Consider the following 25,524-nt stretch of genomic DNA (forward strand, 5'->3'; position numbering starts at 1 on the left):
CCACAACTAATAACAATAAAAATAAAGAGCCGAAGTTGTCTACGTCAAACCCGAGGCAAAGGACGACGGCACAATACGCTCACGTTAAGAGTACAAGTGAACAGCAGGAAATGAGAGGAACTCGAACACTGATGAGAACGAAACAAGTAAGAGAAATAAAACACACGAAGAGGGAGAAGCGAAACGCAGAGGAGCACGTTTTTTAAAACAACAAATGATGAGGTGACCTGCAGGGAAATAAAAGATACGGCCGCACGCGAGTTCGTGTGCACTACCTCACGCTCTCACGCACACAGACACACACCAACACGGCGGTGCAGTCTGGGGGAAAAGCAGTAGTTATTATGGCTATTCCGAAGCGCAGACAACGCCGTCCTCACTAGAAAGAATGCGGGGTGGGGGGTCTCCTTCCACAGCACAGAGCTGCTCCCGTAATGCTGGGTTTTTTTTCCTTTGCCTTTTTGCAGGAGGGGGCAGCACAATGCTTGTCGCACAGGTTTAAAAAATGTTACAAACAATTGAAGAGATTGGTCAACGGATTACTGAAAAAGAAAAGAGAAGAAGGAGCGCACAGCATCTTCCGAGAGATTACAATTCGAATCGAGTATGAAGACGGAGGGGAAGAAGGAAAGAGACGACGGTGGAAAGCGAGAGAACGGCTGCCCTGCTGCACCCGAGACAGCGCGCCGTCGCCGAGTGCAGTGGCTCAGTGCTGCTGTGGAAGGGAGAAGCATGGGAACGTCTGAACCCGTGCGTGCTGTTAAACATGCAGTTTATCCATTTATATATATGTATATATTTACGCCTCCTTCTCCCCAGAAAAGTCTGTGCGGTGAAGGCAACGGAATCACCGGTGCTCTTGAACTTTTGAGTTATTATTCCCTTTAGTATTAGCGGTGAGGTGCAGCAAATCAAGGAAGAAAGTACCTACGTTGACGCCGCAAGGAGACGGTCGAGACGCTGCAGCTCCTGCATCTCCGCCTCCGTCACGGCGGGAACGACGACGACGACTCCTTCGGCCGCTGCCCCTGCCTCGCGCACCTCTCTCGCAGCGGAGGTCGTCACCTCGTCGCCACCCACCTTTGGCCCTTCTCTCTCCTGTACGCGAGGCCAGACGTGCGGTGGCGCAGCGGGCTGTCGGAACAGCGCGACGAGGGCGCCGACAGAGGTGGGGGCGGCGGCGACGGCCAACGCGTGCGGTAGCGGTGCCCAATCCAAAGCACCGAACGCACCAACGAGATCATTACGGTGATCAACATCGCCACGACGACGACTCACCTCGTTGCCGGCGTCCATAGAGGAGATAGAAGAGGAAGAAGCGTGCGTGTTAGATGGGGCGTTCACCTGCTCCCAGCCAGCTGTGTAGTGGCGCGCCACCAGCGCAAATGCCAGGTAGTCCTCCAGGAAGCGTCCCCGCTGCGCCAGCGAGGCGGCGTAGCGCGAGGCGAAGGCGTTCGCGGAACCGGCATTGAAGGACACAGAAGAACGTGAGGCGGGCGCATTGGGGTCTGCGTGCCGCGCAAAACCGGCGGTGCGAACCGCCAGCAGCTCGTCCAGTCGCGCCAGTACCTTCAGCAGCAGCAGAGCGACTGGCCACCCGCGCAGATCGGGGTGTGCGGCGGCGATATCTGGAGTGGAAGTCAACATGTCGGCGGCGGTGACGGTGGTGCGAGCCGCGGCCTCGATCGCGGGTGTGAGCGGCGAAGCAAACGGCTCCTTTTTCATTCCTGGAGCAGTGATGTTCCTGCAGTACAAGGCGGGGTGCGCGGCGAGGTGGCGGGCGACCTCGCGTAGCAGCGCGTGCCGCTTCGCAAGTCGTCGGTACGCCTCACCACCGCCTTCGGTCCGGCTCATCGCTTTGGTTTCCAACACGAGCAGTGGCAGCAGCAGCTCGTGCAACACAACCGGCAGAGGCGTGCACGACAGCTGGCCTGCATGTACGAGGCTGCGTAGCGTCTGGTAATGGGCCGGCGCAAAGGAGCACGGCAGGCGCTGGCGAGCAGCATTCAGCGTTGGACCGGTGCGGCGTCCAACCGGCCGGCACGCTAACCCGCCAGCCGTGCTGCGTACTTCTACCGTGACGGATCCCCCGTGAAAAGCTGCTGCGGCGGTGCGTAGCGCACGCAGCGGGGTTACCATCGCCTCCCAGCGACCCAGCAGAGGAGAGCGAGGAAAGTCTTGCGTCGTCGTCGTCGTGGATGCACTGCCACTCACGTCGCGCATCGGGTGATGTTGTTCCTTCATTGACCAAAGAAGGTGCGCGGAGATGCGCTCGATGTCCGCGTGCGGGTCCACCCGCAGGGTAAGCAGCGATGTCTCATGATCTTCTGTGTCTCGTACGGCACCTGTCGCCTGACACAACTTCTCGCGTAGGAGCGGCACCGCAGTGAGCAGCTGAACGAGATGCGCAGCCGAAAGCGCTACCGCAGATCGCGTTCTATTCGATTCCTCCTCCTGGCGAGGAGACACCTGCGCAGATGGGAGCAGCATCGCAGCAATCGCTAGTTGGAGCGCAACAGCGGCGGCAGGACTGCACTCGCCCGCACTCGTGAGGTCGCACGAGGCCCCACAGATTTTCCGCATCGTGACATACTTCGCATAGATCTCACCGCACGCACGGTGCGCACTGCGGTGGATGGCGTTGCCAGATTGGTGAAGCAGCACAAGGCACAGAAGATCTTCCAAGACGTGGATGTGTGCCACCGCGGCGAACGTTGAAGGCGTTGTGCCGCCCGTCGTGTACTCGTTCGCCGCCCACCACGTCCGCCAACGCACGGCGCAGGCAAAGACCTCTCCGTTGATCTGCGCCGCTGCCGCACCGCCGCCGCTGCGCACCACATCGAGCGCGCCCGCGTAGAGCCCCCGGATGACATCCACGCCGCAGAAGGCGACGTCGGGCACACCCGCTTCGCTCACCCGCGCTGCCGCTGCCGCTGCCTTGTCGCACGTGTAGGAGCGCCATGCCTGGTGCACCTCGGCGGCTTCTCGCTCACTCAGGACAGCGCAGGAGTGCAGCACGCGCCGCAGCAGCTTCGTTCCGTCTACCGACATCTGCGCATGGGCGGGTGGGTCGCCAGCGTTGTGAACCTGATTATGTCGGCTCGTGGTGACTGGGCGCGCAGCTGTATGCGCGACGTGTGCGAGGCGTTGATGCAGCACACCGAGTATCGCGATGCCGCGGCTGGACAGCGATTCCGCCTGTCGGTGCTGCACAAGGTCGTCCACCACGCACGACGCCAGCTGCATCGCAACATTCTTCGCTCTCACGGTGAAGGAAGTAGATTGCGTTGCATCACTCAGCTGGTGCGGAGCTGCGGCTGCTGCTGCGTCTACCACACACAGCGCCAACACCAGAGAGGCGTCGGTAAGCTGGCAGAGCGACATGAGAGATTCAAGTCGGCGATGCACTGGCATCCACGGCTGCAGCGCCACACAAAGACGAAGTCCCGCCTCGGCAATGGCGCTTCTCTCCCCTGCCGTGAGCTCCAACGGATCCACGGAGAGAAGGTGCACAAGGTGCATGAGAACTCGTGTTAGCGCCGCCACAACCTCGGCGGGGGAGTGCTTCACCTCGTGCAGCACACGCGTTGATTCCGCTCCGGTGATGTAATCGAGCAGCAGTGTTGGATCGCTGTGCCGCCGGCGCTGTGCAACGCCGCCCAGCACGGCTGCGAGATAGGCGTGCAGGACCGCGTAGTCCGCCTGCAGCTGCGCGTTCGAAGCCCGGTAAGAGGACGCCACGCGGTCTTTCTCGGCGGCGGGACTCTCCGCTGAAGTGCAGAGGTGCAGGAAGGGACGGACCCTGCTCAGTAGAGCAGTGGCGGATGCTTCATCTCGAATGACACCAGACGATGCCGACGCTGCTGCTATGGAGGCAACCCCCGCTACGCGTTTGTGCGTCGAAAACGTCGTCACAACTTCTTCCTCTTCGTCGCGTACGTCCCCGTCCGCCACCGCACCCGACCGGCCTGCGTCTGCACCGAGGCTGCTGCGGTGCGGTGTGGTTGTAGTCAGCGGAAGAGCTATCTCCAGATGGGGGTAGAAACATGCTGCCGTAGCCGCCTCCACCGCGTTGTAGCGAGCCGTTTTGAATGCAGACCGCTGCCTGCTCGCTGATGCTGCTTGGCGAACGTGCACCAACGACGCAACGCAGGTGACGGAAGCCCGCAGGTGCTGCTGTGCGCGTTGACACTGGCGCTGCTGCTCCACGGTCCAGCCGAGCGCGTTCTCGTGGGTGCGGATCTGCTGAAGCCGTCGCAGCTGCCAGCACAGAATCCGTTGACCGTCTTCGAAGGATAGCAGCGGTGGCGTTGTCGATGCAGAGTCGTGCACCGAGCCGCGGTGATCAAATCCGCTCCTCTCGAGTTCGGTCTGAAGCTGACGCAGCGACGCAAGCTTCTGTGCGACGCACGCCATGGCGGCTGCCGTCGGGACTGCCCGTCGCGCCCGTCTGTGCGCGCTGCGGTCGAGCAGGCCAGCCGTGCACAGATGCAGGACGTGTAGAAGGGTGTGCCACGGAGTGGCGGCTAGCGCGAGTGGCGGTCGCTGTCGATGACAGTCGTCCTCCCCGTAGCTGTGCACGTGGGGCGCGGCGTCTTGTTGCCCGTGAGGCCGAGGGAGGTAGGCGCTCCACGGGTGCGTCGCCCCCCTCATGAGACGTGGAAACACGGCAACGGCGGAAGTCGGGGCTGCTGCTGTGACGGTTTCGTCTTCCACTTCTTCCTCCTCCTCCAGCAGATGCGGTCGCAAACGCCGAAGAACCGCCTTGAGGGCCAGCGAGTCCGACGCGGTGGGCGACGCCGCCGCCTGCGATGCTGACGCCGCGGAATCACGACGACGTCGCAGGCGGGCGTCTTCCGTGGAGATAAGCTGCAGAAAGGCCTCCATCACAACCGAGACACCCCCCACCACCGCGCCGCAGCTGACCGGCTGCTCCGTTGCCGTTCCCCGTACATACACGCAGCCCGTGTGCACGTACGCATCGATGTGCTGCCAAACGTGCATGAGAGACCACTTTCCGATCCCCGCAGACGTCACCCGCTGCCTTTCTTCTTCTCCTCTTGTCGTTTCCTCCGCTGCGTCGAGCACGGCGATGGCTTCAGCGTACACCGTCACCAGGTTCGCGACAGCAGAACCACGCGGTGGTTGCTCTTGATCGCGCTGGTCATGTCGACCGCGATGCCATGCACGCAGCAACGCCACTACGAGCAGTGGGTTGTGCAGAGGTAAGGTCGACGTGCTGCCTTTCACTGGCGACTGCGCAGCTCTCCACACCTCCCACACGGCGGGCGGCCACAACAGCCACCGCACTGCTGCCGCGCGCCGTGTCTCGTCAACGACGGCTTCGTCTGCCACGAGCTCCTTCGCGGCACGTTGCATCTGCTGGCAAGCTTCTGTAAGCAGCGCCTTCAGCGCGACTTCTGTCTCGGCGGTTGGAGAAGACTGTGTGTGCGGCTTCGCTGCCGCTGCTGCATCGTGGGGCCCGTCTTTCTGCCAGCTGAGCATCCACTGGGCGTCGCGCAGGTGCTCCTGCAAGTTTCCTGCGCGACCTCTCACAGCAGAGTTGGACGTTTCAAAGTAGGCCGCCATGGAGCTGCGGAACAGCGCCTCCACCTCCTCCCTCTTCACCCAAGCCGCGTTGTCAGTCTGTGCCGTCTTCCTCACATTGGCGTCCAGCGAGCGCGTGAGGGCGTGCTCGAGCAGCGAGCAGATCCAGAAGATACACACTTCATCCCTTAGCTCCGTCAGCTGCCGGACAACACGGCGCATCTTCGCGGTCGCTCTTGTGCGATTCTGGGAGGTACCCGTCCCTGTCACACGAGCCGCAGCACACGCGATGACCGCAAACAGCGAGGCACACACCTCTCGCCAGGCAATCTCCTCTGGAGTCAAACCAGATGCGTTTCCTTTCGGTGCCTCTTCCTTGACGCTGCGCGTTGAGTTACCTGTCGCATCCTTCACCGCCGCGTCGAGCTCCACTTTTCGAATCAACAGCGTCTTCCACACCACTCGCAGCAACGGCATCAGCTGTCGCCTGTGCAATGCAAGCACGGCCTCCTTCCATGGCCGACTCGACACCAGACTTGCGCAAGCGGGCAGCGACGGCGCGAGAGACAGTCGCCGCAGCCACGACAGCAGAACCGGCGGTGCTTCGGCGAAATGCGCATCCGCAGAAGCCTGCGACACGAGCTGCCGTGCGGAGGGGGAGGCCACATTTCTCGAAGTGGTGCTCCATCGAAGCAGGGACGGAAGCGGCGGCGGCGTCGATGGCGAAGTAACGCGGAAACGCGCTCTTCGAGAAGGAGCATCAGTGCCTCCTTCCATGTAGGACGGCAGCCGATACCCACCATCGCACGCGCAGTACGCGGCGACGACTGGGTCGGGGTCGCCTTTTAAGCTCCCCCTTCCCGTCCTTCGTTGCACATCGTTCTCATCTTCGACGTGGCGTGCCACGACGGGGCAGATCAGCGGGGGTCGCGCAAACGCAGAGGCCATCACGCACGACGGCCCTTCCGTGGCACTCTCACGGTGCGTCGTCGAGGAAAACAGCCGATAGAGGTCCTCCGCCTCGGGAAAGACAACCAACGCGTCTGCGGTGTTGCCGCTGCCGCCACTGCTTGTTGTTTCAGTCGTGTGCACGCCAGCGACGCAGACGCGCTGTCGTTGGCGAGCGATGACGTACGCCAGCAGCGGCTGCGCCACCTCCACAGGCCACGGTCCGCACGCCAGGAACGCGCTCCGCAGTCGCCGCAGCGTGCACTGCTCCACCGGACTCAGCGCCTTCCTCATCGCCACGGTGGAGCTCACTTCGACAGACGATACCGCCCGAGTAGCCGCACAGCCGGCTTCCTCGTCGTGCGCCTCGTTGCACAGAGTCGTGGGGTAAGGCGTGTTTTGAATCCACAATAGTGCCACACGCCAGGCCTCCGGTGCGATGTAGCCGAGAAACTGCTCGAGATCCACCAGCAGCGCCTCACGCGACACCGCCGCCGATGCTGGCGGCTGCAACGCAGAAGAAATCGCAGAAGCAGTAGCCATCGAAGTCGGCAGAGGAGCCGCTGGCGCGAGGGAGGCATCACGCAGCGTCGCAAGAACGAGGGAGGGCGCAACGCGTCGACAGAGCGACGTCGGGAGCAGCGAGGAAGAAAAAGCCGGCGATGCTCCTCGGTTGGGAGCCGGTATGGTGGAAGTGGCGGTGGCGAAGGTCACCGAGGCGTACGAAACGGGCAACGAACCACGTTCGTGCGCCTCCGGCCGCTGATCGTGAGATGGGTTGAAGAAAGAGTCGCCGGAAGAAGACGAAGTCGCGCCGCTGTCGTCCGTCTTGTCCATTCCGTAGACGATGAGGCGCGTTAGCCACGTCTCATCGCGACTCGCCGCCTCATCAGCGCTGCGAGAAGTGCAAGAGTACCGCAGGAGGGGGTGAACGAGGTAACCGTCCACGATGAGCGGTGCCGGCGAGAGCAGCGCCAACGAAAGGACGCTCTCCGTACTCACATAACAGCCCTCGCTGTTGTTTCTGTCCTTCTCCGCCGCGGCGGTGGCCGAGAGCTGCCGCAGGTCGTTGAGCAGCCGCCACAGTGTCCGCGGGAGTGTGTAGGTAAGACCAGGAGTTGTCGTCTGCGCGCCCACTGCACGCGTTCCGTGCGACTCGCGATTTGCTTCGGTGAGTACCGGTGCGCGGCCCAGCGCTGCCGCTGCTCCTCCTACCTCCTCCGCTTCCTCCATCTCAAGAAAGGAGGGGACCGTACGCCACAGCAGCGAGGCGTGCTGCCACGGCAAGCCCGACAGCGCCGCTTGAAATGCCTTTTCAAACACCTCCGCGCTGACGCTTGTTAACGGGTTCGTGTTGAGAGCACGCTGTGTCGCGGTGGGACTCAATTGTGGGCTGCTCCGCACAAGGTAATCGACCAGCGCACGCTCTACATCGAGTGCTCTGCGTGCCTTTCCATAAATTTCCCTCTCCTCTGCCGTGTCATGGTCGTTGAGCAGCTCGTCCATATCGACCGATGGATGCGTTAGCTGCGTCTTGCTACGCTCATAGGCGGCTAACGTGGAAGGGAGATGACGCACCAACGCCTGCTGCAGCTTCTCGAATGCGCACTGCACGGTATCTCGCCGGTACTCGTCCGATGCGGTTGCCGTGTTGTGGTGCTGCAACGCAACACTGACGTACAGGTTGTGAAAGCGAACCCCCTCGTCCGACCAGAAGCGCGCAGCGCAAGCCGCGAAACGCGCCTGCACGCGTGGCAGAATGTCGCCCCACCAAACGCTCGTGTACAGGTCCCTCAGCACCTTCCTCAGGCGCGCCGTCTCCCGCTGCACGTGGGCCAAGCAGCTGTGATAGAGGAGCAGCCAGTTTGTCGCGCCCGCGTGCGTTGAACTCGCTGTGATGCCGTCCGCAATACCGCGAACAGTCGAGATGCCGACGGAGCTTTCGAGGTGCAGCGTGTTCCACCACGCCGAGCACTCGTCGAGTAGCAAGGCCGCCTGAAAAGAATCGTGCGCCGCGTCAGTCAGCTGCGACAACAGCAATGACACCGACAGCTGCGTCGACGTCGCGACTGCCTCTGCTGTTGCTTCCACGGTGAAGGCGAGGTCCGTGAGATGGGAAGAAAGCCGGCGCAGCGTCACATCGGCTGCTGCAACGCGGGCGACCAGCGCCTGTGCAGCGCCGCCGCCGCTGCTTGACGCGCCGCTTTGCGAGTCCGTTGCCCCGACCCGATTCGCGGTGAGACAGCGCAACACATAAGCCAGTCGCTTGCTGACCCACGCTCGATCGGTCGGAACAGCAGCGGCATCGACATCCGCGAACGCCACATCTTCTATAAACGCGGTCAAGACGGAGAAGTGACCTTGCGTGATGGCCCGCACAAGCTCGTGCAGCGGGTCAGCAGAGATTGGTGCGTTGAACTGTCGCGGGCCACTCCCAGCACTGCCACACAGCTGGCGCATGAAAGGATGGGCCGGACTACACTTTTCGAACGCCGCCACGTCGCCTCGCACCACGCACGTGAGGTCGTGTACGGCCTGCGGATGCACGCCTGACCCGACTTCACCCATCGAGTCGTGGACAGGGAGGAGCTGCTTTAGCAAGTCCAACGGGGTACCGCGCAGTCGCACACGAAGGGCGTCGGTGACGTCTTCGGCTGCGCCGGCATCTCCGCCATTTGACTGGATCGTCGTGGCGTGCTGTGCGGTGGACGCGGCGGCGACGCTTGAGCATCCGCGCTCGTTCAGCATCTGCACCTTGTGCTCCGCCGCCCACACATCGACGGCCTCCATCACCGCTGTTATCACCTGGAGGCACTCCACCATCGCCGCGTCGGCCCGTTGCTGCTGCGCGGGTGAGATCCACAGCACGCCGTGCTCTAACGCGTGCAGTTCCCGCAGGTAACAGAGGGCGTACTCCAAGAGAACGTCGGCGTGGCGCATGAGCTTCCACGAGGCCGGCTCGTGAGGCGACCGGCACGTACACACGCAGCACGTAATTCTGCGAGTTGATGGAGGAGACGAGAGCGGCAGCAACGTTCCCGTCAACAAACACGAGGTACCCGTGCTGTCGTTGCTGCCACCCTGCTGTCGAGATGCGCCGGGGAGGGCATCCAAAGAAGCAGCATACACTTCCGACGACTCAAGATGCAGCGCGGAGCAGAGAAGTCGTATTAGCACATCCGCGCCCGCCGTCATCGAGTCCTCTGCCGCGTCTTCACCTGCCCACGCGCCATCAACCCAGAAACCGTCGTTGTCGCGGCTGCTGGAGATGTCCGGCACGTCCGCGTGGTGGGACACCTGTCGTGGTTTCAGTCGACACCACCGTAGCGCGTCGTGCAGCACCGTAACGAGCGGCAGCAGCGAATCGTCGCCCTCGACTCGACGACGCAACGAGGACGGCAGTGTCACGGCAACGAATTGAAAGACCGCAGCGCCGTTCGCCTCAAATGCGTGGGAGCGGCGCAGCGCCGAAGCCGCCATCGCTGCTGCTGCTGCTGACGTGGTGTGTCCGTCGTCCGCCTTTGCCATCTCCTCCTCATCCAATTTCGCTGAATCGCTGTCCCGTGTATGGATTGCGTCCCCAAACGTTCCGGTTGTGGGCGTGGGTGGGGTCGTGCGCCGTTCTCCTTCGTCTGCGTTCTCCTCCATTGTTGCTCGCAGGCGACACAGCTGCTCCATGTCACTCTCCTCTTCTATTGGCTGTTGCCGACGATGCTGTTGCTCTCGTTGGACGTCGGCGCTGCGGGGAGTCGCGTGCGCCGACGATGTCGGTGGCGGTGGAGTGCGCGCGTGGTGCACGTGCTCTCCATCTTCGGCGGCCGCCGAACCGGCGTGGAGCGCGGCGGACCAACCCGGCAGCGACCCCTCGGACGTCGTGACGTGTGTGCTGGACAGCGAAAGCAGTGAGACGTAGGTGTCCACCGGCAGCAGCGGCACGAGAGTGGAAGCCACGCCGTCATCCACCGCTCCGTTAATCACACGAGAGGTAGGAGAAGGTGATGCATTGGGAGAAGCCGCCGCGGTGTGCGTGCCCACAAAATGCAGATACGCGCGTACCGTCGTCGCCGCGTCGTGGTGCACCTCGCAGAAGTCCAGGGTCTTCCGCAGCTCGTCGACGGTGCGCTGCATCCATTCCCCTATCATGAGACGGTGCGCCAGCGGTGGTGACGGCGACAGCAACAACATGTTCATCAAAACAGCTGTGCGTAGCGGCAGCGTAGATCTCCCTCCCGTCATTCCCGTGCGAGGGGAGTGGGCGATCCACTGCGGTTGTGCCAGTAGAAGTCGGTACAACGTACGCACAAGAGCGTGCTGCGCGCTTTGGTTTAGCGCCGCGTGGGGCGATGTGGGCAGCAGCTCGATTGCCTGCAGCGCGATGGCGAGCGCCTCGTACCAGGCCTGCTCGACAGCCTGACGTTGATGCCAACGCGAGCTCACGGACGAAAGGTGAGGTGTCGCAGCTGCGTCCGCCTCCCTCACGGAAGCGGCGGAGGCGGAGGCGGGGAGGGACGAGGACGAAGAGAGGTGCGGCTGCGCCTGGCGGCTCGTGGAGCGCGGAGCTGTGCTCCCTTCTTGTCTGTAGCGCCGCCACGCCCGCTGATAGCCTTTCCAGGCACCGGCGACGATGGCGGTGGCCAGCGCCGCGCTCTCACAGGGCGGTGGCACGTAGGTCAGCAGTCGGACTAGGAAGGGAGTCGTCGCACGCTTCGCGGTCTCGGCAAACAGTTCCACTTCTGCCAACTCCAGTCGTCGGTCCTGACGCTCGTACGAGTAGAAGAGCGCAACAGCATCGTGGACGCGGCGGTGGTGCGAGAAGTCCTGCATGGCGCGCCCGAGCTGCTCATGCTGCGTGGCAGACAACGGTCTGCCGTGGTGCAGTTGCAAGGCATTCAGCGGGCCTTCCTGCCGATCGGCCGGGGTGGCGGAGCGTAGCGTCAACAGGGAACCGCGAGTGGCGGAAAACGCAGCCGAAGAGGCCGCAAAGGTGTCGCTTCGCTGAAGAAACGCGCAGATGAACGATGGTGGCGCCGTGATGATCGTCGACGGTGCGTGCACGGCTACGTTGCCGGCTGTGCGTGCGGACGACGCCACGGCGAGATGACACAGGTAGGCTACCCCTACGGAGTCGTAATCAGCGTTGTACGCCGCTGCACACACCGCCTGCATTTTTGTGGTGTTGTCGATGCTGACGTCATTGTGTCTTGCGGAGGAAGGGGAGAGAGGCGCGACGGCGGACGGCGGCGTGAGTGCACTGGGTCCCTCGCGGAGCAGCTGCAGCTGGTAGGATACGAGACGACAGAGGCCAGTAATTTGACGCGCTGTGGCGCTGCAGAGTTGCATCAGCTCTTTGTGTTGCTGCTGCTGCTGCTGCGGGTACCGCCATAGCCCCTTCTCCGAGGAAGACGACGCGTGTGAGGCGAGGTGCAAGAGCTGATCGTTAAACCAAGCGGCACACTGCTGCGCCGCTGAAGCTTGAATGGCGCCGCCTTTCGGTTCCCTCTGCGCGAGGGATGCGTCGTCGCTCGCCGTGGCAGCCTCCAGGAACAGCCGCGCGTGGTGGAACAAATAAAGCTGCGTACTCGACGTAAACCACTGGCGAACAGCGCTGTACAGCACACGGCGCTCATCGTATGATTCGCGCGTGCCAAGGCGGTCTTCCGCTGCCCATTGCGTGAGTGCATGCAGGCAGTGCTGTGCGCAGCTTGCAGCCGTCCGTGGACTACTCGCCGGGTTCGACAGCAAGGACTCCATCAGTACACCCATCACGGAAGCCAGCTGCTGTTGCGGCGGCAGCTGCGTTGTGGTTTGCCGGCCGTTCTGCAGTGGCGATGACGACGTCATCGAAGGAGGGGCCGCCCTGCAGACGTGGTGCAGCAGCGCCTGCGCGACGACGCCGCGCGTCTCCAGGTCCGCTATAGAGGCGATGACGTGATTCAATACTCCGTAGGAGCCGCCTTCCGTGCTCGTAGATTCTTGCAAGGGATGCACCGCTAGTGCAGGGGAGTCTTCTAGATGGCGCCCCGCGCCGACATTCAAGAGCTGCTGCCCAAACACCACGAGGGAGGCGGCATCCATCGAGTCAAAGATGCGTGCGAGGAACGGGACGGACCCGCACGCGGCATCACCGGACAGAAAGCTTTGCGGAGACGAGCCGTGCTTCGTTGCCACGGCAGAGGAGAGGTCTTCTTCGCTGCCTTTTCCTTTGTGGCTTCTATCCGTGGTGATGCATCGCGTGCAATGGCTGCTGCGTCGGTAGCTGTTCAAACCGCTGCTCAACGCATGCACCACCGACGCAAGGTTCGCTAACTCTATCGGTGACAGCGGGGTGGCAGACGAGCTCTCCGCATCCTCCTTGCGCAGCGCGCCGGTGAGGAGTGCGTAGGACAACCGTGCTGGGCAGCTGTCTAACACCCAACAGACAAAGGTGGGCGACATCATTGAAGGCGGAGAGCGCGCGCGGCTGCTGTTACTACTAGTGCTGCTCCATCGGCTGGCGGAGCTGACACCGGCGCCGCCGCTGTGTTTGGAGAAAAGGGGCAGCTGAAGGGCGTCGCGTAGGAGGGGTAGCAGGCTTGCCGAAGCGCTCGGTGCCGCCGCCACCGTAATGGTCAACCGCACCGCCGCCTCAACCTGCGACGACGAATCTGGTGTGTTATCCTTCCACTTATTTCCACTATAAAGAGCACCCCCCGCGCTCACCAGCGTGCGAAGGAGGAACACCTCGTAAGGATAGAAATGGTTGTTGGTGTCCGCGTCGCCGCCTTGCTGCAACTCGGCGATTCTATTGGCAAGCCAGCGACTTCCATGTCCGCTTGCTGGAAAAGAAGAGGAGGACAATGGAGATGGCGCCGCTGCTGCTGTTGTGGCTTGTGTGCTGGACGCCTGATTCGCAAACAGCCGCGATACCGCGCGACTCAAGTGCCGAACTGCGCGGAGCGTGCGGAGCTTACACTCTGCCAAAGCGAAAACGCTGCTGCTGCTGCTGCTGCTGCCCTTCTCCACCTCTGACACATCTACGCACGTCCTGCTGCCACTCCATGACAACGTGGCCAACTCCGACGCTGACACCACCACCGCACTCTCTCGAAACGCACGCTGTTGATCTTCGCTGCTCGCAGCGCCGTCTCGAAACGGCGCCGCTGTTGCTGCCCTCTCCAACGCCTTCAGCACCTCTTCCGACAACGCAAGGAAAAGAGCGAGGTGCTGCTCGACAGAGACGGCGCCACCGCCGCGATGGTGCGGCTCGACCATCCCCGCTGCGCGCTGCCACACCAAGTGCGCGAGGGTGCGCTGCTTCGACAGCACGAACTCCGCACTCGTCGTCGCATCTTCGCTTGTATGCAGCTGCGCCACCGCTTCTTCGAACCCCTCGCGGATCGTCGCCTCGCCGTGGAGGGCTCGAAGCGGCGGCGGCGCGGACGAGACGACGGAGGGCAGCGCCGTGGCTCTTTTCCAGGCCGAGGCGAGACGGTGAGCCATTCGAGAAGGGGAAGCCTCTGCGAGGGAGCACTCCGTGTGTGCCATACCGTGTCGGTCCCCAACGACAGGAGGACGTGAAGAGGATGCTTCGCTGCTCTGCAGTTGGCCTCCATCTTCAGCAGCAGTGGATCCGACATCATCCTTTTCCCTTCGGGTGTGAGTCTGCTGCTGCTGCGCGCCGCTGAATTCAATCTCCGCCTTTGCACGAGCGGCGGACAGCAGCGCGCCGTCGACACCAAGCTGTACCGTCGCTGCCCAGGTACAGATCTCCCTCACCGCGGCACGCACCGTCTCCTCTCCACCGTTGACTCCGTCCGGATCCTTCGACGGCGCTGCCAAGGGTGACGTTGGAGAACACGTCGCACGCGGGTTTTGCTCGTCGCCGTACGTACCTGCCGCATCCGTCGCCAGCGAAACGTAAGACTGCAGCAGCGATGTGACGAGCAGCTTCCACTCACGGAGCTGCGGAGGTAAGAGATCAAATTCGCTAGTCGGAGGATCGGACGTCGTCGCTGCGGATGCTTCACCAGCGAGCGGCGCTGACGAGGTCCGCATACGGGCCTTTTCATCTTGTGTTGTTCCGTTCCACGTAGGTTCATGCGATGGCGCTGCTGCCTTCGCACCACCATCACTGCTGCCGACGGCGATATGATTGAATGTTCGAGAAGAAGTGGGAGTTGCATGCAGAGCCTGTCCACACAGCACCAACACGGCGGCGGTTCTCCTCCATCGGTCCTGCTTCCCATCGGACCACGTCGGCTGCACAACACGACGCAGCACAGAGGGCTGCTGCAGCACAGCGTGTGTCGCACCAGCGCCTTTTGCGGCGACGAGTTGCTGTAGAACATCAAGACAACGCCACCACTGTCCCCGATGAGCCAACTCGGCCAGCTGCATTGACACGTCAACACGCATGAAGAGGAGGGGCGGTGGTGGTGGTGGGGGGCCGAGACAGAGGTATCCGTGTCTTTCGCTGCTTCAACTGTTTTGGCGGTTGGATTAATGGCAGCGATAAACGACGCAAGAGCAGTCGATGCAATCCGTTCCCACGGTAAAGCTGGACTACGCAAAGGGGAAGCAAACGGAGACGAGAGTGTGAGAGAGCAGGTGAGCAGCGACAGCTACCGCCAGCTGCCACGGCAACGGCGTTGGATTAAATATGTACGGTGAACAAAGAAGAAGGTGCTGCGGCGGCGGTAAGCGACGGTGATGTGGGTGGGTCTGCGTATCCCGATGCGCAGCACCAGTCCCCATCACAATGTAAAATAAACAAAAGAGAATGTTCTGTGAAGACGGCTAAGGTGCGGCAACGCGGAGGGCGACATCAACAAAAATATTTATTGGCAATACGTATTTAGGAGGCAGGCGTGGTGGGGGATGAAGCGATAGCAAAGGACATATATATATATATATATACGAAGGAGGAGTGATGAGACAGCATTGTTAAAGGACTCAATAGTAATAATAATAAATGCCGCGATGATGAACACACTTGGCGGACTGCCTCCTTCACCAAACCATTCTCCTGTTGTTGTGCGAGTTAGAGATTATGTGTAGTAGAGCGAGGACACCAACGTCAGCGAGCAAGCCGCCCCCACATTGACACGAAAGGAAACAACAACAACAACAAAAAAGTTCATCAACGAAGAGACTCCACAGCAGTCTTTCCACACAAAACCCACAAAACTCACTTCTTCCGATTCACAACACGTAGTTTTCTCGCCGGCGTTGACGTGAAACACGCGTATCATCGGTACAGAAGGGTTCACCGGCTTCAACTCGGCTGACTCAGCGTACCGGGTGCCAGGCCCTGCGCCTCCTCCTTCGCGCGAATCTCGCGGCTCTCCATCATTAGCTTCATCACCTCGAAGTGTCGCCCCACACACTTCCGTGCGCACGCGTCCATCTTTTGAAATTTCACATCGGGTATGTCACCGGAGGCGAGTTCTGCCCGAGTGAGGTTGCGGTCGTAGCACGTGTCCCAGCACTGCTCCAACACGATGTTCGCGAAGTCGAGCATGATGTACTGCTCCATGGACTGCTGCAATGCCATTTGCGCCTGCATTTTTTTCTCTTCTCCTAAGTTTCTTGCTTTTTCTCTTTTCTCTTTTGTATGTGAATGAAAAGGAATGTGGCTGAAGCAGGCACGTCTGTATTCCTGTGAGAGGAATGAGATTCGAGGAAGCGGTAAAGGAAAAAAATTACAAGCAAGTACGGCGGATAGCTCACCGCACCGCACCGCGAGAGAGAGAGAGAGAGACAGCGAAAGGCGGTCAGACGACGAGTAAAACGGTGTTCTTCTTATATATGTATGCTACAACGCGGTCATTCAATTCCGCATTAAGAGAAGTAAAGATACAAAAAAAGGGAGTTCGACGGACGAACAACCCCAACCAAAAATATCCAAGTAGCACCGCGAGAGAAGCAGCTGCAAGGGATTCTTGAACGTACAATTAATTGTGTTTTCCTTTTCGGTGTTTTCACCTCAGTGCGACGTGACCTCGACTCGCGAGCGGCGCGTGCGAATACGGCCCTGTCTCCCCTGATACTGGAAGTCAGCAAACACGCACACACTCTTCTCTTCTATTTCTTTTTATTATTATGATAATGAGGGGGAAGATTGAAGAAAGCACTTCAACTGCTTCTTTCATGGAAAAGCAAAACAAAGAAACAGAGAGCAAACAGAAGAGGAGCCAAAACAGAAAAAAAAAAGGCTGAAGAAAAAGAAAGCATCAGCGTGTGCCCACGTTGGGCGCCGTCTGAAGAACTCGTCCACGTGGAGCTTTATAGAAGAGGAAGGAAAGACGGCAAGGAGAGAACACGTGAGATGAGGAGACGTTGCTCCGCCCACGCTTCCTCGTTCCACCGGCAGTTCTCTCAGAGCGTGCGCGTGTGTGTGAGAAAACAAAGAAAATAACAGAAGAGAACAATAACTTCATATGTCACGCCGGTAAGCCCAACAGCTTCGCCCTCTTTGTATCGCCTTACCGGATACAACGCGGTCACACCTCCACACACCCCACACGCTGAAAGACGTGCTTACGTGCGGGCGTTAGTGAAAACAAACAAAATAAGCGAAAATGAATGCCAAAGAGTGAAGGAGGTTGGTAATGGGAAACGCACACACACGCACAAACATGAACAGTTCATATTACGCCGTTTAAAAATGGAGATAAAATAACATTCGCTAGCATAGGAAAGAACCTCAAAACAACATTATTAGCGCTGATAATAATAATAATAATAATAATAACATACAGCGAGAGTACCGATATTTTTACGGTAGTATCTTGCTCTCTCTCTCTCTATCCTGCTGTTGCGGAGATCCCTCACCGCACACGCACGCGCCTCACGCGAGCTGCTCGCGACGCGTACGAAGCAGCTTCCACAGGTCCTTCACCATCGCATGGTCGTTCTGCGTCAGTTGCATCACGACAGACTCAATGGTCGACAGCGTCAGCCCATCCCACGAGGCCATCGTCTGGACTGCCGCCTCGTGATCGATGGCGTGCTGTGCCGCGCACCCGTCAACGAGGACTGCGACACGGATGTTCCGCTGCAGCAGCGCATCGGCCGTATGGAGGATGCACACGTGGCTTTCATGCCCCCACAGCACCGCCTGCCGCACCGGCAGCACACCCTTCGCCTCGTCGCCCTCCAGCAAAGACGACACGTCCGGCAGCAGCATCGACGGCTGATACTTCGTCATGATGTGCGTGCCTGCAGGCAAACGAATGTCCTTGACGAAGGGACCAGCGAGCTCGGGCGCGTGCTCGGTCGCCACAAAGGTTGCGTACTTCGGTGTCAGCACGTCGTGGAAGTCGGCCATTAAGTTCGAGACGACGACGGCGTTGTTAAATTTTGGAATTCGCTTACGCAGCTTTTCTTGAATGTCGCAGCAGAGAAACATCGTGCGGCAGCTCGTGTACTGCTGCAGCAGGTGAGAACGCGGCGCGATAAAGGAGGAGAGGGACATCGGCGTTTTCTTTTCCTCGGTGTATGTACGTGTATGTGTACGTGTATGTGTACGTGTATGTGTGAGGAAATAGGCGAATCTGTGCCTGTTGGTACTTGTTATGTGCAGTGTATTCCGTACGCGGAGGAGCGAATACCCCCAAAGCAAACCGAAAAATAAAAGAAGCGGCACGTTATTTGTGCTGTTCTCTTTCCGTTTCTTACAGATGATGTCAGCGATGATACTGAGAGGGTTGCACACCCACTGACACACACACACACGCGCATACACAAACACAAGGAGAAAAGAAGGAGGGAGGAAGGACATATAATAATAATAATAATAATAATAATAATAATAATAATAATAATAATAATAATAATAATAATAGTATTGCACGCCCGTATTACCGAGCGACGATACCACAGATCTCCAACCTCGGGTAGCAGGTCACCGTTGCCATCACGTATCGGACGTGCATCTTCCTTTCGCGTTGTTCTCAGAGCCTTCTTTCTCACCCCCACACACATAGTGTTAGCAGCTGTGTTACGCAACAAGGGCGACTGCGAACAGCACGAGTCTCCCCATCCCCTTCTGTTATGTTCTTTGCTTGTGTTGTTGCTTGCATTTGCGGTAATCGCTATTTTTTTTTTAAGCAAGAGAAGCATGCTCTTCGAGAGCGAGAGAAGCAATGAGTTCATTATTATTTCTTCTGCCTGCGCTGCGCTCAGCTGTCCATGCCGGTCCACGCCGACTCCGTCTCCGCGACGGCCGCGGCATTCGCCTCTTCCTGCGGCCTCTCTTCCCCCGCCTCCGGCTTCTTCGGCTTCGGCTGCGTCGACGCCCAATCAACGGCGTACTTCTTCAGGATGCGAATGATGTCCTTCACAAACCGCGCATCAGACCGCGTCAGCTGCATCAGCGCTGACGGCAGTGTCGTCATCATCGCACCGCTCCAGTGGGACATCTGCATGACGGCCATGTCGTGGTGCGCCGGGACCTGCGCCCCGCTGCTGTCCACCAGCACCGCCACGCGAATCCCGCGTGCGAGCAGCTCGTCCGTCGTCTGCAGGATGCAGGCGTAGGTTTCATGGCCCCAGATGATTACCTGCTGCACGGGAGGAATGCCGCGTGCGGCGTCGCCGAAGATGTGAGGGCAAATCGCGGGCACGAGCATCGACATGGTCAGCTTCTCCACCACAACAGCACCCGCCGGGAGTTGAATGTCGCGGTGCGTGTGCCCGAGGCCTTTCGGGTACTGCTCCGAGACAACGAACACGCAATGCGCGGGCCCGAGCAGCGTGTACACCGCCGCCAGCGCATTCGCAGCGTGGACGGCGTCGTGGAAGTTGCGGATGTGCGGTGCTACCTTCTCCTGTACGTCGCACAGCAGAAAGGCGGTGCGGCAGGTGTCGAACTTCCGGAGCAGCCGCGAGTGCTCAGAGATGGAGTGCTGCGACATTCCTTTTGGAAGAAAAGAAAACAAGGCAATATGAATGATAGAAGTATGAGTTTAGCGGGTAACGCGAGAGGTATATATATAGGTATGCTGAGGAGAGAGCTTCCTACTGTTTTCCTTTTTAGAATGTATTCGGCTCTCTTTTAGGGTGCATGAATGCGCCCGCTTCGTGGAGGGTGCCGCGAAGCGGTCCGGAGACCCCGCTGTCTTCTTTGTTTTGTGGAGGGTTTCGAGCTGCTCCAGTCGATAGAAATAGAAGAAGAGGCGTGCGGCTGCGTGTGTGTCGGCGCTGTGAGGAGGTGGAATGGCGCCGCGGTTACGACTGAGGGACGCCGTTGAGTTTCTCTTCTCTTCTTTAAAAAGTCTATTGCTACTATCTCGCATTCCGCAGAAGCAGGCGAGAAAAGGAAAAGGAATAATAATTGTAATAAATCGAAGTGCGTGCAGGGGATCAGAACGCGGAGGGGCACCAGAAGAAGGGCGCACATCACCTCCGATACAGCCGCCATCACCACCACGTCAGGAGCGACGACGACGGAGTGCGCTGACAATAGTCGCGCATCAGCCACGCCGAAGACGACGGTGACTCTCTCCCTCAGAAGATGGAAAAACATATGTAGTAGAAGTTTGCTTTGAGTAGAGATTAAAAACCGATACACACGAGAGCAAATCATCATCATCATCATAGTAAACAGCAATCAGCAAATGGAGTGAGTTCAACACCCACAGCTATCGTGCATATATGAATGTAAACCAAGACACTGGAAAAAAGGCTGCGGCGCTGTACACCGCTGATTTCCCTCCGCCGTTCTCCCAAACGATCCGGCAGAGGGAAAGAGAAAGAGATACGGAAAGCAACTGGAAAAAAAAAACCTTTAGAGTGAACAGAGAAAGGAAAAGAAAACTAAGCTGCCCGTTTTTGGTGCTGACGCACACGTCGAGGTGCAGAGGAGCACGTCGCTTCCTTCCTTCACCTGCCGCCTTTTCCCTCTGTGGTTTTCCCTCTTCTCGGGCAGCACCCTTAGCAGATCACTTGGCGGTCAGTCGTGCTGAGCGCACACGCGTCGCCGTATGAAAGAGAGAGAGAGAGAGAGAGAGCGGCGCAACGAGACGCAGGCGACGTCCACGAAACAAAACAAGACAAAACAATCAGAAAAGAATACGTCAGGGAGAACAGCTTCATTCATCCTACTTGGAGGACCAGCAATGGGAGGCAGCACACCGCTCCCTTCCCCCCTCCCTCCACACACACACACTGTCACGAGCGCCCTCCTCCGCAGAAGGAGTTTACTCGTCCTGCACTTCCCGCTCCGCCGGCGTCAGCGTCGGGTCTTCGCTGCGCTGGTACGGTCGCTTAAACATGCCTGTACGGTCCAACACCACCTTCATCACCGGCGCAAGATAGCGCGGGTGTTCGCGCATAATCTGCAGGTAAAGGCTTGTCGACGCTGTCAGCAGCAGCCCCTCCCACCGACTCATCTCCATGATCGCTACCTCGTGATCTACGCGCCGCTGCGCCGCACAGGCGTCGGTCACGACGGTCACGCGAAAGCCACGTCGCAGTAACTCGTCCGCCGTTTGCAAGATGCAGACGTGCGTCTCGTGGCCCCACAGCACCACCTGCTGCACCGGCAGGAGGCCGCGCTCCGCGTCGCCGTACAGGTACGGCAGCACCTCCGGTAGCAGCATCGACGGCTCGATCTTAGGGAAGACCGGCGTGTTGGGCGGTAGAAGGATTTCGTGATAGAGCGGCCCCACGCCGTCGGGGTACTGCACGGTCGCTACGCAGCTGCAGTGCTTCGGGCCGAGGATTTCGCAGAAGAGGGTGAGGTTGTTCGTGACGTGGATCGTCTCGTGGAAGCCAGGGATGCGGTTCGCCAGCTTCTCTTGCATGTCGCAGCACATGAACAGCGTGCGGCACTCGGTAAAGTCCCTTAGCACCTGGAGGGGGTGGTGGGACGGTGCGGGCACGGTGACCGTGCCCGCAGTCACCGCGGAATTTGACATCGCTCCGTGGCGTCGTTGCCTACACTAGTACGGTTCGAATACACCCCTCCTCCGCAATTACACAACCACAGCAACAACGACAGAGAAAAAGACCTTGGGACTTACGCGCTGTTCGGTGAATGCTAAAAAAAAAAACCAGAAAAAACCCCTCGCTGAGGCCGCAACGGTGTGCGAGTGAGAAGCAGAAAAGAGAGTGGGAATTCCTTCCTGCACTTTCCAGGCAAGTAGACGAACCGCGGCGACAACGTCGAGGTGATTCGATCCGCCACTCAGGACGTGCTTAAAAAAACAACCCTTCTTCTCACGATTGTACCAACGGCTTGGCGCAGCACAAGAGGTCAAGTCAACACGGTTCTTCTTATTCCTCTTACTGTGTGTGTGTGTGTGTGTGCTCCTCAGAATGACGCACGATACGAGAGAAATGTAAAAAGAGGAGAGCGGGCGAAGGTGCTGCGAATCGCAAAACAGAGCCGACACAGTGACGTGATAATAGGAGTAATAGTAATAAAATCCACGACGGAAGAACACAATGCATCATCACATAAAAAACGCCGGTAGGCGAAGTCGCGACGACGTTCAGACGGTGCCGGCACGCGTTCTTGTCTTGCATTTTTCTTTTCTTTTACAGCCCGCCCCTTCTGTCGTAACAGGAAAGGGCACGGGGCGCCAGGCTCTTCCTGCAGCTCCGAAAGTACTCGTGTTATTACTGTTGTTGATCTTCTTTTCCTTTTCTCTTCTTTGAGCTGTGCTGCTCGCAGCGAGGTGACACAATTATTTGGTAATATGACGCCTTCTCTCTCTTTGTCCACGCGTGACCAGCTCTCTTCAATCCTGCTGCTCTCGCGCCAGCCAGGCACACGCCCAACCACCGTAAATAGTAGTAATAAAAATCATAATAAGAGAAAGAAGAGGTTCGAGCACAACCTGCCCGAGCGATGCACCCCTCGCAGTCACGCTCTGCTACAGCCCAACGCGCGTCACCGTGAAAAGCGAAAAATGGAAAATTCCAAAAAGGCAGACGAGCGCTGCCTTTTCTTCTCAGTGTGCCATTCTTCGTTCCTTCTCGCATTAGCGCTAAGCGCTTCACCGCAACCCGAACTCACCCGCTTCTGTTCCTGGCTGTGCTGTAACGCGAAACACTGCAGTTACACTGCTGAGTTTTAATCTAAGGGAGGGGGGGGGGCATCATCCACTACAGCCCGATCGCGCAGCATCAGACACAACAATGGCAGTACTATCAAAAACAGCGAGAAGAAGAAGACGCCGTACGAATCAGAACTGAAGTGGCGCCTGCGCCGTCTGCCTCCGCTATCCTCCACGGCGCCGGCAGTGGGAGGGGGGGGGGGGAGACCGTACGTATATGTAGCGAACACGGACAACGAAGGAAATGAAAGGGGAGAAGATATTTTTTCTTTCGAGTGTACTAATTGAGGGATCGAAAGAGGTAGAGAAGACGGCTCAAGAAAAGACGCTGAATAGCCAAAGCAAAATATACGTGTTTTCCTTTTGAAAGAATTTTGTTCTCGGTGTGTGATTGAAAACAGCGGAAATCGTTAAAGAGATGTAAAAGCAAAGAAATCCAGAAAATAAGAAATCACACACACACACACACACACACACACGAGGCAGATGACGCGCTGTGACGCTGCGGGACAGGAGAAGGGAAGAGAAAACGAAACCCACGCCTTCTTGTTGTTGTTGCTTTCAAGCTTTCCTTCTCCGTCTCTCTCTCTCTGTCTCTCTTCACACACATGTCGTTGTCACGCATCGGTAGATCATTGCGCAGCTACGGGGACACTACCGGTCTCACGTCGCCAACGTCGTCACTACGAGCAGCAGAAAAGAAAAAGAAGAAAAAGGCGTGCTCCTTCGGTGTCGCGCTGTCTTCGTTTCATTTCCTTCTCTCTCTCTCTCTCTCTCTCTCCTCGTTTTCTGTTCGTTTTCTTGACTCCGCCGTTGTGACAGCGGAAGGGGGAAAAGACAAGCCGAACGAACTGCCTGCAATGACACAGCTGTAGATATATATATATGTAGACAGAAGGACGGCAAGACCCTGTCGCTACCGAGTCGAGCACACGGGAGCATCGTTGTTCGTTCACGTAGCGCCGTTCCCAGCATTCAGAAAGAGCTTTAAAAAACATAACAACTAAAGCGGGCAAAAAGCCTTCATAAATATATATATATGGAGAGAGAAAGAGAGAAAGGCTCTGCGCACGTGTGTGCGTTGGATGAAGCACGCCGATAAGCCAGTGAGAGGTGTGCCCTTCAAATGAAAAGAAAAAGAAGAAGGGCGCCTGTGAAAAGGGGTCGGCAAAAGAGCTAAGCGTAGTAAGTGCTAACGAGCGAAATTTCGAAAATTTACGAAGAAATCTCAAAAAAGAAATTGTATATAGGTAGAAATATAAATAGTTGTGTAGGAGGCGGTGCGTACAGCGCAGCTCGAACACTTTCCTCTCTCACGAGAGCAGCAGCGCTTCCTACGCCTACTTGGAAGCCTGCGCGTACATCTTCGCAACGAACTCCCAGTTCACCACCTTCCACATCTCCTTCAAGTAGTCCGGGCGTCGGTTCTCGAAGTCCTTGTAGTAGGCGTGCTCCCACACGTCTGCCGTGAAGATCGGGCGGAGGTTGTTCGTGATGGGGCAGCCGGCGTTGCTCGTGTTGTCGATCTCCAGCTCCTTCGTTTTGGGGTTCACACAGAGCCACGTCCAGCCGGAACCGAAGTTGCCCGCGCCGGCCTGCTCAAAGGCGGTCTTGAAGTCCGCCAGGCTGCCGAACTGCTTCGCGATGGCAGCCTCCAGCTCCTTCGGCACCGCCGTCCCGTTCGGTGTCCAGCAGTTCCACAGGAAGGTGTGGTTGAAGTGCTGCGCCGCCTGGTTGAAGGCGACCTTCTTGTCGGCGTGGCCGTTCGTGGCCTGCACAATGTCCTCGATCGTCTTCCCCTCGTAGCCCTTGCCGATGCTGTTCAGCTTATCCACGTAGGCCTTGTGGTGCTTCGTGTAGTGCAGCTCGATCTGCCGGGGGCTGAAGACGGGCTTAATGCCGTCCTTCCAATCGAAGTTCAGCTTTGGCAGCTCCGCCGGGTACTTGAGATCGGGAAGGGAGCTGTAGTGCATGCGCGAGACGCCGGTGATGGCCGCCGCTGCCGCCTTGAGCGAAGCACCGCGGAACATGTTTTGGGGATTTCTTGAGGAGGAGGAGGGGGGGGGAGGGGGTTATTGCGACTGTTGGAGGGTAAATACGGCGGAAGAAGGCCAGCTACGCGAAAAAATGGGTATCGGTGAGCTCAAACGGAAGCAGTAGAGAAGAAGAAAGGCACAGAGATGGGCGTTTGTGTGAAGAGGAAAGCAGATAGAGCCCGCGTACGTGTGTGTGTATATATATAGCTAGATAGAGAGATAGAGATATAGAGAACTCAACCACTAATACTAAGAAGAAGAAAAATAATATGCGAAGAGGAGGTGTGAACAGCAGGTATCCCTGTTCACGTTTCGCCGTGGCCAAGACGTCGGCCCCGTATGGATCGGAGAGGAGAGGGAGAAAGAACGCAAGAAGGAAAACAAACAAAATCCAGTAAGTAGAGGTATCAAAAAGGAAGGCAGTTGAACATGGAATGCGGATGCTCATGCGTGAGATTGCAGGTGAGGTGCTCCCGTACCACATCCAACAAACAACCAGAAGACACCAAAGGGAAGGGGAGGGGAATCAACGACGGCGGACAAAGAAGGTCCTTTTTCCACGCAACGTGCTTGAGACGCACCACATCAGTGGCACACCGCTGCACACACACACACACACACACAGACCAAAGAAAACCCCACTCAACTGCGCCAATCTCGCCTTTTTCATTGAAGGCGAGATTGGCGCACCAGCACGTTACAGCGCCTCTTAAAGAAAAAAAACAAAAACAAGATCAGAGAGGAGAATCTCTGGCTGCCCAGCGACCAAGCAGCACGAAATAATGGAGGAGAGTCTCCCCCCGCCCCATCAAGCTCTTGTTTGCTTGTTCGACCACGTCCGCAGTGTCCTGTTGGTTTGGTTCTTTCAAGGTAGTGTGTAAACAGCCATCTATGGGAACTCATCACATACGAGCCCATCAACGTTGATCGGAGAAGGAGAGGGGGGGGGG

At 58.4% G+C, this 25,524-nt stretch overlaps 6 protein-coding genes across 12 annotated transcripts; all 6 read right to left on the bottom strand.

The window, feature by feature from the left end:
• Positions 1–927: 927 nt before the first annotated feature.
• On the bottom strand, positions 928–15,271 carry ABB37_09048 (hypothetical protein; the record flags this gene model as incomplete). The annotated part of the gene is made up of 1 exon (XM_015808301.1): positions 928–15,271. Exon 1 carries the CDS (start codon positions 14,527–14,529, stop codon positions 928–930), a length of 13,602 nt encoding a protein of 4,533 aa, XP_015653192.1. The 5' UTR covers positions 14,530–15,271.
• Positions 15,272–15,748: 477 nt separating this feature from the next.
• On the bottom strand, positions 15,749–16,199 carry ABB37_09049 (putative mitochondrial hypothetical protein; the record flags this gene model as incomplete). Of its 2 annotated transcripts, none has more annotated exons than XM_015808303.1 (1): positions 15,749–16,199. In XM_015808303.1, the coding sequence occupies exon 1, from the start codon at positions 16,037–16,039 to the stop codon at positions 15,749–15,751; it is 291 nt and encodes a 96-aa protein (XP_015653194.1). In that variant the 5' UTR covers positions 16,040–16,199. The 2 variants fall into 2 exon arrangements, with proteins under 2 accessions (XP_015653194.1, XP_015653193.1); XM_015808302.1 differs by having other exon boundaries at positions 15,749–16,133.
• A 1,124-nt stretch (positions 16,200–17,323) lies between these two features.
• Positions 17,324–18,194, bottom strand: ABB37_09050 (putative mitochondrial associated ribonuclease; the record flags this gene model as incomplete). Of its 4 annotated transcripts, none has more annotated exons than XM_015808307.1 (1): positions 17,324–18,194. In XM_015808307.1, the coding sequence occupies exon 1, from the start codon at positions 17,948–17,950 to the stop codon at positions 17,324–17,326; it is 627 nt and encodes a 208-aa protein (XP_015653198.1). In that variant the 5' UTR covers positions 17,951–18,194. The 4 variants fall into 4 exon arrangements, with proteins under 4 accessions (XP_015653198.1, XP_015653197.1, XP_015653196.1 ...); XM_015808306.1 differs by having other exon boundaries at positions 17,324–18,174; XM_015808305.1 differs by having other exon boundaries at positions 17,324–18,149.
• A 462-nt stretch (positions 18,195–18,656) lies between these two features.
• On the bottom strand, positions 18,657–19,762 carry ABB37_09051 (hypothetical protein; the record flags this gene model as incomplete). 2 transcript variants are annotated; one of them, XM_015808309.1, is made up of 1 exon in its annotated part: positions 18,657–19,762. In XM_015808309.1, exon 1 carries the CDS (start codon positions 19,389–19,391, stop codon positions 18,657–18,659), a length of 735 nt encoding a protein of 244 aa, XP_015653200.1. In that variant the 5' UTR covers positions 19,392–19,762. The 2 variants fall into 2 exon arrangements, with proteins under 2 accessions (XP_015653200.1, XP_015653199.1); XM_015808308.1 differs by having other exon boundaries at positions 18,657–19,394.
• Positions 19,763–20,675: 913 nt separating this feature from the next.
• Positions 20,676–21,766, bottom strand: ABB37_09052 (hypothetical protein; the record flags this gene model as incomplete). Its single annotated transcript, XM_015808310.1, has 1 exon — positions 20,676–21,766. Exon 1 carries the CDS (start codon positions 21,393–21,395, stop codon positions 20,676–20,678), a length of 720 nt encoding a protein of 239 aa, XP_015653201.1. The 5' UTR covers positions 21,396–21,766.
• Positions 21,767–23,878: 2,112 nt separating this feature from the next.
• ABB37_09053 (putative mitochondrial iron superoxide dismutase (FESODA)) lies at positions 23,879–24,876 on the bottom strand (the record flags this gene model as incomplete). Of its 2 annotated transcripts, none has more annotated exons than XM_015808312.1 (1): positions 23,879–24,876. In XM_015808312.1, the coding sequence occupies exon 1, from the start codon at positions 24,566–24,568 to the stop codon at positions 23,879–23,881; it is 690 nt and encodes a 229-aa protein (XP_015653203.1). In that variant the 5' UTR covers positions 24,569–24,876. The 2 variants fall into 2 exon arrangements, with proteins under 2 accessions (XP_015653203.1, XP_015653202.1); XM_015808311.1 differs by having other exon boundaries at positions 23,879–24,824.
• Positions 24,877–25,524: the final 648 nt, after the last annotated feature.

Source organism: Leptomonas pyrrhocoris (assembly GCF_001293395.1).
Source record: "Leptomonas pyrrhocoris isolate H10 chromosome Unknown, whole genome shotgun sequence".
Lineage (NCBI taxonomy): Eukaryota > Euglenozoa > Kinetoplastea > Trypanosomatida > Trypanosomatidae > Leptomonas > Leptomonas pyrrhocoris.